General features: G+C 45.9%; 1 protein-coding gene across 2 annotated transcripts in view; it reads right to left on the bottom strand.

Annotated features, from left to right (window-relative positions):
* LOC138982707 (rho GTPase-activating protein 21-like) overlaps window positions 1-13382 on the bottom strand; it is a 103683-nt gene that overhangs the window by 46477 nt on the left and 43824 nt on the right. For both annotated transcript variants that reach the window (XM_070356034.1, XM_070356035.1), the window contains exons 4-8: window positions 7496-7529; window positions 6980-7142; window positions 6600-6654; window positions 4538-6347; window positions 750-881 (exon numbers count right to left, since the gene is read on the bottom strand). In XM_070356034.1, coding sequence (XP_070212135.1) covers window positions 750-881; window positions 4538-6347; window positions 6600-6654; window positions 6980-7142; window positions 7496-7529 — 2194 coding nt within the window. The remainder of the gene's footprint in view (window positions 1-749; window positions 882-4537; window positions 6348-6599; window positions 6655-6979; window positions 7143-7495; window positions 7530-13382) is intronic.

The raw sequence follows: 13382 nt of genomic DNA, 5'->3' as shown, positions 1-13382 counted from the left end.
TGGCTTTTGACTGTTCAGAGGAACTGGCGACAGGAATAAACCATCGTCTGCTACGAGAACCACAACCTTGCGTGACCCTGCTTCCGGGCTTTTCTTTTTTCAAACTTTCAAAACTTTGAATTGTACTGATCTTGTCTTGATGAAAAAAGAATTCTTTTATGATTTAAGAATGTTTGTGTAAAAAGCTGTCAATTTATTATTTAGATTTTGAAAGTCAGGTCTAGCGCCAAAATGCACAACGGTTCGATTGTGTGAGGATACAATGCGCAAAATTAATTTTTTGAAAATTTCTCGCTCTTTACGTAGGGCACCTAGGATGTTCCCGTTCAGTGAGCGTTCAAAGGGAAGGGTGTTTGTACTGTGTGTAAAAGCCTGACAGTATCTGTGATGGTTTACGGGAGACTTACTGTGCCTTTAAACTCTACTTCTTCAACACAATGCAGATAAAAACCAATCACAATACACCTGTGAGCTTACAAATACACATGCGTCAACACACTTCCTCACTGACTGACAGACACAGAGAGAAAGACTGGCTATCAGAAAAACAAAGACTGGCAAACAGGGTCCAGACAGACAGGTAGACAGACAAACAGATTGACTGACAGACAGACGGACGGACGGGCAAACAGACAGATAGAAACCTGATGCACATGCATCAACACACTAACAGACAAACACTGGCAGTCAGACAAACAAACACTGGCAGATAGACAGTCAGACAGACAGACAGACGGACAGTTACCAACCTGATGTTGGGACGTAGAAGGTGGGGGCAGTGTGGCGGTCACCCCTGTCCATCTCATCGTGGTCACCCCTGTCCATCTCATCGTGGTCACCCCTGTCCATCTCATCGTGGTCAGGGGAAGGGGTCTGTGAGTCTATCACACACAAACACAAACAACACTGTCAACTTCTTCAACAGTTTCAGTAAGAACTTATAACCAAGTAATAAGTCATAATCATTTTGAAACGCATTCCAAACTGCCTGTACTCTCAGTGTCTCACACTTTCCTTGATTATCCTATGTGTACACACGCAAATAGGAAGCGAGATTGTATCATTGCTTCACGCACATTCACATCAGCTGACTCACTAACTGGTATGATGATTATGATAGTCTCATCCATTCAAAATGTCAATGATGTTTCACATTTTTTCGATTTAAACCAAAACGAGTGTATCCACGGTTACATTCTCCCACTGATTGGTGTAGCATTGCTGGTGAACACAGCCAATGATGCACAGTACGTGGTTCACCCTACACTCTGTCATTGCAAAATCAAATTCCTGTCAAGACTTTTTTTTTCAAATATAGCTCAGTTGGTAGCGCGCTGGATTTGTATTCAGTTGGCCGCTGTCAGCGTGAGTTCGATCCCAGGTTCGGCGGAAATTTATTTCAGAGTCAACTTTGTGTGCAGACTCTCTTCGGTGTCCGAACCCTCCCCCCGTGTACACTACATTGGGTGTGCACGTTAAAGATCCCACGATTGACAAAAGGGTCTTTCCTGGCAAAATTGCTTAGGCACAGTTAATAATTGTCTACCTATACCCGTGTGACTCGGAATAATAGGCCGCGAAAGGTAAATATGCGCCGAAATGGCTGCAATCTACTGGCCGTATAAAATTTCATCTCACACGGCATCACTGCAGAGCGCCTAGAACTGTACCCACGGAATATGCGCGATATAAGCCTCATTGATTGATTGATTGATATAATTTCAAAGTTCAAAATGATGTAAGTGTGGTAAGATGTTTTTGCATACACGAAAAAAATGTCCAAAACAAGAATAGAAAAACATTACAATTTACATCTCTCAAAGTCTCTTGCATGTAGACAATTTACATCTCTCAAAGTCTCTTGCATGTAGACAATTTACATCTCTCAAAGTCTCTTGCATGTAGACAATTTACATCTCTCAAAGTCTCTTGCATGTAAACAATTTACATCTCTCAAAGTCTCTTGCATGTAGACAATTTACATCTCTCAAAGTCTCTTGCATGTAAACAATTTACATCTCTCAAAGTCTCTTGCATGTAAACAAAACACAAATAAATAACAAAAATTAAAAAAAATCATCTGATAAATATTAAATTACAGTACTAAATTACACTGTATTAAAAACTTCTAAAAAAGGGTCTGTTTCACTTTCAGCATCAACCATCATTTTAAAAACTTGTACTTTAGGGTTTGTTTCAGCATCAACCACCATTTTAAAAACTTGTACTTTAGGGTTTGTTTCAGCATCAACCACCATTTTAAAAACTTGTACTTTAGGGTTTGTTTCAGCATCAACCATCATTTTAAAAACTTGTACTGTAGGGTTTGCTTCAGCATCAACCATCATTTTAAAAACTTGTACTGTATTGTTTCAGCATCAACCATCATTTTAAAAACTTGTACTGTTGGGTTTGCTTCAGCATCAACCATCATTTTAAAAACTTGTACTGTAGGGTTTGCTTCAGCATCAACCATCATTTTAAAAACTTGTACTGTATTGTTTCAGCATCAACCATCATTTTAAACCCCTTCATGCTGTGAAAGAAGAAGCCCAACATACCCTTCTGTTCACAAATACTTCACCCATGAATAAAACACTGGCCTTTTATCAATAAACACCAGTTGTAAGTGACTGACACATCAATACATGCATATCTTGACTTGGTTGCTACAAGTCTAGTAATCAATGTGAGTTGTGACCTCATTTTGTGACAGTGTCACTGTCAGGTCGAGTTTGCCATAGCTGCCTTCCTTTTCCTGTGCAGGTTTGTTATTATACAGCCACTTAAGATGATTGCCATGATGAAGCCAACTTCCGTGTGTTAACACTTAGTTTGACAGTCGCCTGTGAAATCGCGGATTATCAAATGAATCCACTTCCCTCAGCCCTTCTGCAAGAACTACTGCTTTGTATAGATCTGCCACACGTTTCACTGTGAAAGTTAACACACATGTACTGTGCACATGAGATAACATGTTTTTCTGCTCCCTCTAGCGTTATCAATGGCAATTGATACAAGTTTATAAACACAATGTCAAGGGCAGTTAACTTATCTACTCACACATATATTCATATTATCACGACGTCAAACTGCAGTATTATAGGTAGACATAAATACAAAACTTGACAATGCCAGGTGTGACAGCTTCCTTTCGCAAGACAATTAAATAATATTCAGGCTACTGTGCTGAGGATTTCTGGGTTGCAGTTAAACTGCTAAAATAATTAATAAATTATGCTGAATGTTAATGAAAAAAACCTGAAATCCACAGCAGATTAAAAAACTTTTTACTCTGCAATTGGAATCATCACACATTACCTAATCTTTAGTGAACTGTACAGAAAATCGTGGGACTTAAAAATTCCATCCCAATAACAATACAGCTGAACCTGCCCATTACAACCACCTCTCCAGCACCTGGCCATTACAACCACCTCTCCAGCACCTGCCCATTACAACCACCTCTCCAGCACCTGCCCATTACAACCACCTCTCCAGCACCTGCCCATTACAACCACCTCTCCAGCACCTGCCCATTACAACCACCTCTCCAGCACCTGCCCACAACAAACACCTCTCCAGCACCTGCCCATTTCAACCACCTCTCCAGCACCTGGCCATTTCAACCACCTCTCCAGCACCTGGCCATTACAACCACCTCTCCAGCACCTGCCCATTACAACCACCTCTCCAGCACCTGGCCATTACCACCACCTCTCCAGCACCTGCCCATTACCACCACACTTCAGGATCCCTGACAAGGTTTTTGTCTTCATGATTAATGTCATTAAACTTTACCTAGTGACCACATGTCTATAACCACCACTTTTGGGTGGTCCCTTTAAGTGATCATTATAATTTATAGACAGCTTTGACAGCACTTCCGATCTGTATCACCATTTCACTGATAATTAATCAGGGATGGCCAAATTGCCCGCCCGGTCGCCATGAGCGAGTAAAAAATCTGCCGGGCTAGTAGAAACCGCCTGGCAACTCGCCCGGCTAGCCAGTGACAATTCTGGTAAAATGCAACACTTTTGGTTATAATATCGAGTTTTAAAGCCATGTAAACACTGCAGATCAACTGTGGTATGTACCGGGCCAGTGAGATTTCTGCCGGGCTAGTGACTTTCTTGAAGTTACTCCCCGGCTGGCGAGTAAACATTTAGAGATTTGGCCATCCCTGTTATTATTAACTGAGCACATGTTCTCCGTGTATTATTTAGCACAAATAAAAACATTACACATGGGTTTTTAACTCATGACAAAGGAAGCTCTGTGACTTTGTTTCAACTCAGGGGTGAACCAGTTGCCGTTTGCACATGTGTCAATATATTCCATCTTAGTGTTACGGAGCCTTTCATTTCATGAAGCACAAACATCAGAACACACAGACACAAATGCTAACACGCGGCATGCATACACAAACACAAACAGTGAAACACGCACGCACGCACACACACCAACACACACACACACACCAACACACGTACACCGTGACACACACACTGTCAGAAAGCGGAGTGCTACTTACATCGTACGGCGGGGGCGTTGACGGCAGAGAGGTAGGACGATTTTCGCTGCGGCCTCTCCCCCACCACCAGGTGACCGCCCCGATAGTCGGGGTCCTGTACCTGTAGCTGCCACTCCACCTCCCCCCCTCTCGGCCACTCGTGCACTGAGAGCGGCCGCTGGGCGACGTGGTGAGAGGAGGAGTCTGGAGGCTGGGACTCTCTGACGATGGGCTGGACCACCTGGACAGGCTGCCCGGGGTGAACGGGGGAGGACTGGGTGGGGGGGAGGGAGGACGAGTGTTTACTGTCCTCTCTGTCTTTACACACAGGCATTATTTCCACAACAGGCGGGGAGGTTGCGCCGCGGTTGCTGGGCGACACGAAGATGCGAACCGGCCCTGCGCAGGGAGAGAGGGTGAGTGCAGGATCCTTGGGGGGCGGGTCGGGTCTGCTGTACTGGTCTGACTGAGAGGAGTCGCTGTCCTGGCCTTGGTAGCGGTCGATGGACACACGTCGCACCTTTATGGCCGGCTGAGGCTGACACGGGGGAGTGTTCTCCCTTCCCGGAGTCCCCTCGCCATCCTCGTCCTCCGAGGACTTCTCAAAGCTTGCCATGCGCGACGCCACACTGGTGAACTTGCGCTGACACTTGAGTTTCTCCAGTTCCGTGTGGTAGCGGTTGCCCCTCTTGCCGCCGTTAGGCAGGTTGTTCTCGTTCTGCCCGTTCTCAAACAGCACCTTACGTTGCCACACAGAGCGAGCGTTGCCGTTACCGTTGCCTCCTTCAGGGCCCGGGGAGCCCTGATGGACCTCCACGATATGGGTGGCCGGAGCGGAGGGAGGTGACTGCACCTCGATGTGGGGGGCCTGAGTGGGGGGCTGGCGCTGAACGTCAATGGGGGTGTGTCGGGGGGAGTACAGGGCGAAGGAAGGCCCGTAGCTGTGCTGGGGGCTGGTGGGGGACGTGCCGCTCACAGGGATGCGAACCACAAAGGTGGTGTGGCCTTGACCCCCACCCTCCCCCGTCTCTCGAGTCCTGCTCAAAGCACTGCCTAGGCTTCCCCGGTGCCCTCTGTCTGTGGACGACTGAGTGGTGACGGTGACCGAGGTTCCGAGACTGGAACGCTGTGACCTGTCCGCCCCTGACCTAGTTTTACCGGCATTGCCATAAGACGACGAGTCTGACGGCCCACCCGACTGATTCACCACCGGCACGTAGTACCTGCCGTCCCCCCTGTAGTCCGCCACGTAGCTGTGTCTGGGGGATGCAGTTTGGGTCCCCCCCACACGCCCCACCCCCTCCCTCTCGCTGCTGTAGGACCCCCCAGAGCTGCTGGTGTCGGAGCCAGTGCGGTAAGAGCGTTCTGTCATGACGGGAATGCCGTGACTCAGGTTGTCAGCGCTGGTGGCTCGCGATTGCACGCCTTGGTAGCGCGGGGGGAAGTACAGGCCGAAGGAGTACTTGGCTCGGCTGGGTATCCCCCCCGCCAGCATGGCCGAGTCCTGAGACACGGGGCGACCCCCCAAGCCTTCCCTTGACCCCCGGCGACCCATGGGGTCTTCACGCATGACGGTGGTCCGGATGCGACCATACTCGTCCCTCCTGTTTCTGGCGTCTCCCGCCCCCACCATCCCCGTCTCCCCGCCCGTCAAGGAGCCATGGCGAGCGCTCTGGGAGGGGAAGGGCTGGGAGGAGAGGGAGGACACGTTGAGCTGGACGGCTGTCTTGTGTCGGGGGCTGGACTTGACGTCCTGCATGTTGTCCACTGACCCCTCCCCCAGGGAGGCTGTGCTGCCTGACAGCGACTCGCCGCTTTGTGACTGGTAGGCCTGCACACGTACAGCAGATGGTTTTTGTGTGACTGACCATGTCTAAAGAATGATTACAATTTAAACACATGTGCATTCCTTTATGCACACACATGAACGAACACACTCACGCACCCACAAACACAATTACATGCATACGCACACACACACACATTCATGCTTACACACACTCACACACACACACACACACACACACACACACACACACACACACACACACACACACATAGACACACACACACACAAACTCACCATCTGCAGGATATCCTCATCCCTAGGCACGACCAGCAGCTTCAGGGATCGGTGACTGAAAATGATAAAACCACAGGTCTTGTAAAGCGTGTACCACTTTCCAAGGAAACTAGAGAGTGTAAAGCTTTAGGAATCCATTATGTCAAACCACTGGAACGTAACACTACTACCAGGTTGTGCTTCAAGAACCTCTATACACTTCCCTACTTATTTCCATTTTCATCAGACAAATTTGGCTAACCAACAGTGATATAAGGATCCTTAACAATTTCTCTCTAGGGCATTGAACTTCACAGAATAAAAACCTTGTAAGCCTGCATGAAGAACTTGTTTAGCAACATGGTGACTTGCTGGGTGCTGAGAAGGGCAGAGAAACTCACCTGGAATGAATGAGAGCGAGGATCTCGGCATAGCTTTTCCCGCTCACAGGCTCCCCGTTGACAGCAACGATGCGATCACCGGCGGTGAGTCCCGCTAGATGTGCAGTGCTTTCGTCTCTCACTGTCTTCACAAAGATTGTATCCAATGGCTCTGGTCCCTGACCTGAAAGCCAAAATAATGACTTGTGGTACACACAAAAATGTGCATGTACTACACTCTTACTGCTTTTAACTGCACATACATGTCGTCTGCTTAGTTTACTTTAAACTCAATGGCTGAATTCAAAATGCGATGGAAATGATATCACCAATAATCTATTTTTGGTCTTACATCATCGTCCGAAGCGAAAAGCTAATTTTGGCAAATCTAATGAACGCCAGGATTATGAAGTGAGTTAAAAAAAAGATCAGTTTCACTTATATGAAACAAGTCAAAAAGTGAAGCTTCCATTGTCAATTATGAGTGAGCCATTCCTTTTTCCAAATGAAAGAGAAGCTCAAGATCAGCTATCTCACCTGCCCCGTTCTGCCAGAGGTCAAGGTCTCCATCCTGAAACAGACAACAACGAGCAATCTTTAATCAGTAATTTCAACCCAGCAGCTCACGTTTGGAGAAGCCATGCTTCTGTTTTGCTTGAATAAGGAAGAAAGATAGAAACGAAAGAAGGAATGAATCATCAAAAGGCAGGAAAGAAGGAATGAATGATCAAAAGGCAGGAAAGAAGGAAAGATAAAGAAAAAAGAAAAGAAAAAACAAGAGGCAGCAAAACTGATTATCATTCTTGGCATTCACAAACTGTCTCTAGGGATGTCATCACATATTTTCCCTTACCGAAATGCAGTACGTACATTGCAGATGGTTTACTCCGCAGACATACACCCCTTATTTCAAGGCGCCATTTCATTGTATGTAAATTATTCTGTCCTTCTATGCAAACTGTACACAGATTCAGCTTTACATCTGCAACTGCTGGTGTTGATCCGATAGAAGATGACTTGTGAGTGTAGGAATGTCCTGACGTCCAAGGGTTTAAATTCTTTTGCATGGTGTGACAACACCACACTAGACAAAACAGGCAAGCAGGCAGGCAGATGGTCAGAAAGAAATGACGTTCAATAAGACAGAAGATGGAGTGATGAGTGTGTGTGTGTGGACGCAGACTGCGCCAATAACGTGAATACTTCTTACGTCTCTCACACAGTCTCAGGAACGTGCACCCCCAAAATAACAATGTTGCAAGGAAAATCTGTCCTGCCATGGCCCTGGGATGGAGTGGTGAGAGGTTTCAGATTTATTATCTCTTGCAGAAGAAAAACACACATGTTCTCTTTGTGAGAGAGCCAGAGCTAAAGTACTTAGGAGAGAGGGAGAGAAAGGGAGCAGCTAATGCAAAAAGCAGGAGGCTGACTGACTGGCAATGGGGCTATTTGGGTGTGTGTCATCTCCCAACACATCACTGGGTACTGAGCCAGGGAACCAGGCAACCAACATTGTGAAGTCAACACATCACTTGTAGCTGGCACTGGGTACTGAGCCAGGGAACCAACATTGTGCAGTCAACACATCACTTGTAGCTGGCACTGGGTACTGAGCCAGGCAACCAACATTGTGCAGTCAACACATCACTTGTAGCTGGCACTGGGTACTGAGCCAGGCAACCAACATTGTGCAGTCAACACATCACTTGTAGCTGGCACTGGGTACTGAGCCAGGCAACCAACATTGTGCAGTCAACACATCACTTGTAGCTGGCACTGGGTACTGAGCCAGGCAACCAACATTGTGCAGTCAACACATCACTTGTAGCTGGCACTGGGTACTGAGCCAGGCAACCAACATTGTGCAGTCAACACATCACTTGTAGCTGGCACTGGGTACTGAGCCAGGGAACCAGGCAACCAACATTGTGCAGTCAACAGCATTGTGCAACACCAGAACAACACAACACATGGATTCAATCTATTGTTTTCTCTGTCTGTTTTGTCAAATTTGTAGCTTTAAACATTAATTTTTTTTTTAAATTTCAAATAGAAAGACTGAAAAAAAAAGAAAAAAAAACCTTTCTTTTGCTTGTACATTTAGTCAAGCTTTTCTCCTTTTGCTTCTTTTCATTATCATTACTGCTGTTAGTTGTATCATAACTTTTTGTGTCATTGCGTGGACTTAAAATGCCAAAAGATTTATTCTGGCAGTGGCAGTTAAATCCTGTTGTAACCGTTGCAGAAAGTTCATGAGTGATTTTTTTTTGGGGGGGAAATCCAGTAGTCAGTGATGCAGCCTTGCCAAAGTTCTTCATCCCTGATGGCTTTTGTCTTCTACCAGAGAAGGAATATGGGTGCAGCAGGAGTGCTACCCCTCTGATACCTACACCGGGTGACATCATCACTGTCAGAAGACATTCACTGAGTGATGACGGTCACGGTCACGAACTGAAGGTGGGCCTATGGGCAAAAAATGCTGTGCCTGTACTGAACAACATGGCACAGGAACTCGCATACATTGTGAGGTGAGTCAAAAAAGGAGCATGCCTGCTGTCACGTGGTGACGCACCTGAACGAGCCTATTGTGTGGCGCTCTGACAGGTCCAAGGTTCCAGAAATGCCCTGGACTTGTGCCTTAGCACACTCAGTGCCTGCACTTCCCTTCCTCACGCACTGACAGTCACAGTGTCAGCTAGGACTTACACATCAACCGCTGCTGTCTGTCTGGTTACAGTCATTATCAACCTATCATATAATCCCTGTAAGTCAGTTTTCACCCTTCTGTGCAGTTGACATGGACAATAGAAAAACTGGGATGGTTAAGGTGGTGTGGGCCTTAGAGACACAGCTGACCCAGAGGCTGATGGTTAAGGTGGTGTGGGCCTTAGAGACACAGCTGACCCAGAGGCTGATGTTGAAGTGCATCAAGCAGTCTCAACTATAGTCAAGCTCTGGTCTAGACACTGATTTTCTGGTAAAACCCACTGCTTACAAAAACAAAACAACAATTTTTCAAAGAAACCAGGGAATGGTAAAGGTGATGCGTGCCTTCAAGACGGCGAGTTAGAGGGTTATGTTGAAGTGAGGCATGCAGGAGGGTGTCAGAACAGCTTCTGTCTCAGCAGGGGCCATTAAGAGCAAAGCCCAGGGAGAAATGCCAACTCTCTTCTCTCATGCATTCTCTTTCTTTTCATTCTTCTCCTTTTTATACTGTTGCAAGGTGCACAATTCCTCCACTCTATCTATGAGGGAAATTATCTGTCTTCTCCCTCCCTCCACATCTAAAAACCTTCTGATGTCTGAGCTATTGTTCTTGTTCCATCCCTTTCTGCACTCCTGCTCACTGAATCCTACACCCCACTCTCCAGACAGGGATGTTGCCAGCACTGATCAAAACCTTCTGTCATCACCTCTTGTCATCCAGTCCCATCCCTTTCTCCATGCAGATATACATCTTGTACACTAGCATCATTTATCAAAACCTTCTGTCTTTAGCTATTTTGATTCTTCCACCCCTTTCTCCACCACTGCTCATTCAGTCCTACACCCCCTTCTCAACCAGGGATTGTTGCTAACAGTTACTTTCTTCGGCAAAATTGCCCACACTACCACACACATTATCTGCAGTTTTGGACAGTCCTTGGCAGTGACCTTTCTCCCATGTGAAACAGTTTGGAAATTCTGCTAAAGTTACGACAAAGTATTGGGCAATTTGTAATAAATGTCATAGTTTCACCGAGTACCAATGCTACTGACAACATCCTAGTGACTGTCCAAGCTTGCAAATCCCCTCTGTGAGCGCCTTCACTCTAGCACCGCTTTGGGACCCACCGCCCCTCTAGCACCGCTTTGGGACCCACCACCCCTCTAGCACCGCTTTGGGACCCACCACCCCTCTAGCACCGCTTTGGAACCCACTGCCCCTCTAGCACTGCTTTGGGACCCACCACCCCTCTAGCACCGCTTTGGGACCCACCACCCCTCTAGCACCACTTTGGGACCCACCGCCCCTCTCCCCTGCCCCACATAATCTGAAGTGTATGAAACAAAAGACAGTGGATACTAGTACTACAGGTAAGAAAAGAAGCGTGTTATGCCACCCTCTCGCTTCTCAACGCAAAGACCCTATCATTCTCTGATGAGCTGCTACAACACGTCAGGGAGAGTGACTGCGTGAAGGCGAACGTCAGACACGCTGACGCTTCAGGTGCACCGAGTGGATCTGATGCGTAGAGTTTTTACTGAGTTATTTTCAGAACAGCAGAGAGGCATATGGAGAGAAATGGAAAGACTAGAACAAAATGCCAGTGCCTACAGATGTGTGATATGAGGGTTCACACCGCATCTTATCTTCATGTGCACCATGTGCACCGTTCAAAAGGCATTCAGTGCAACTGGCATTTTTCTCGAAGTATATATTATTCATTTTGAGCATAAGGAAAAGAGAATTCTATGGCAGAAGTGTGTGTGTGCGTGCGCGTGCATGTGTATGTGTGTGTGCATGTGCGTGTGGAAATCTCTCCACGCACACGGTAACTTAAGACCCCCTTAAGTTACAGTTCAACACGGAAATGTAACCTAAGGCGTGTGAATTGTCACTTAACAGTGTGATATGTCACCTAGATCTCAAATGTGGAAAAGCCGCTTATGATGTTGAATTGTACCTTTGTTGAATTGTAACCCGAAGTTGAAATGCAACTTAAAGAAATATGTTGAAATGTCTCCTAATGTATTGAAATGTAACTTAATGTACTTCTATACGACAAGAATGTTTAAAGTCTTCTTTTCATAAACATCATCTATAAAAACATGTTGTGCATTTCTGTGTACATGATTTGTGGTAATATCATGATATTTATTAAAATTAAAAAACAACTTCTGATGAATAACATTAAAGCAAAAAAGCTGAAAAAGTGTCTGGCTTTATTAACCCTCAGCGAAAGCTGAAGGGTTATTGTGACGATGACTTTCTGTCTGATGTCTGTATGTCTTTCTGTATGATGTCTGTATGTCTTTCTGTATGATGTCTGTCTGTCATGATGTCTGGATCCACCGATCTCAAAAAGTTATGAACCGATTTTGATGAAAATTTCAGGAAAGATGACAAACTGGGAGTGCTCCGGACTCTGTTCGTTCGTTCGTTAGCTAGTTTTACTTCCATGTATCTTGGGATAGATGTAAAGAAGACTGGTCACATTATACTGAAACCACCAAACCAGGGTCGGCAACAGGATAAATGATATGGGCACCCACAGCCCAATGCTGGATTCGAACCCGTGACCTCTCGATCATGAGCCCGGGGCTCTACCGACTGACCGATCCAGCTCCCCGGACTCTGTAAGCCTGGTATTTATTAAGTATCGCTGAGGGTTATGCGCTCTTATGCGTGCTCTTGTTTGGTATTGCTTTTTGACTCACATGCGAAGCAAAAGTGAGTCTATGTACTCACCCGAGTCGTCCGTCCGTCCGTCCCGGCGTCCGTCCGTCCGCAAAACTTTAACGTTGGATATTTCTTGGACACTATTCAGTCTATCAGTACCCAATTTGGCAAGATGGTGTATGATGACAAGGCCCCCAAAAACATACATAGCATCTTGACCTTGCTTCAAGGTCAAGGTCGCAGGGGCCATAAATGTTGTCTAAAAAACAGCTATTTTTCCCATTTTTCCCATTTTCTCTGAAGTTTTTGAGATTGAATACCTCACCTATATATGATATATAGGGCAAAGTAAGCCCCATCTTTTGATACCAGTTTGGTTTACCTTGCTTCAAGGTCAAGGTCACAGGAGCTCTTCAAAGTTGGATTGTATACATATTTTGAAGTGACCTTGACCCTGAACTATGGAAGATAACTGTTTCAAACTTAAAAATTATGTGGGGCACATGTTTGTTATGCTTTCACCATGAGACACATTTGGTCACATATGATCAAGGTCAAGGTCACTTTGACCCTTATGAAATGTGACCAAAATAAGGTAGTGAACCACTAAAAGTGACCATATCTCATGGTAGAAAGAGCCAATAAGCACCATTGTACTTCCTATGTCTTGAATTAACAGCGTATCGCGCACGTGCGGTTTATTCAGTGTCACTACGCATGCGTTCTGTGTCACGGGTTTCTGCGTCGTCTGCTATTCTTTTTTTCAGAGTAGCTCAAGTTATTATATATATATTCTGTTGTTGTTGGCGCGATAGCGAAATTTGGGAAGACTGGTTTCTCATGCATTCTCAGGGGTTTAGGCTTATATCTCACACACATATGGAGCGGCGATACCGAATATTTGGCCCAAGGGTGCTTGTCACTGGTCATTATCTTACCACATAAAAAATTGGTGCGAATACCTTTGATAGTTCCAGAGTTATGGGGCAAAAACCACAAAACAGATGAAATGTGCGTGCCCGCCCGCGTGCTTTTCTGTAA

This window comes from Littorina saxatilis, linkage group LG12 (assembly GCF_037325665.1).
Source record: "Littorina saxatilis isolate snail1 linkage group LG12, US_GU_Lsax_2.0, whole genome shotgun sequence".
In the NCBI taxonomy this organism is placed as follows: domain Eukaryota; kingdom Metazoa; phylum Mollusca; class Gastropoda; order Littorinimorpha; family Littorinidae; genus Littorina; species Littorina saxatilis.
This window is presented reverse-complemented; position numbering and strand designations above follow the sequence as displayed.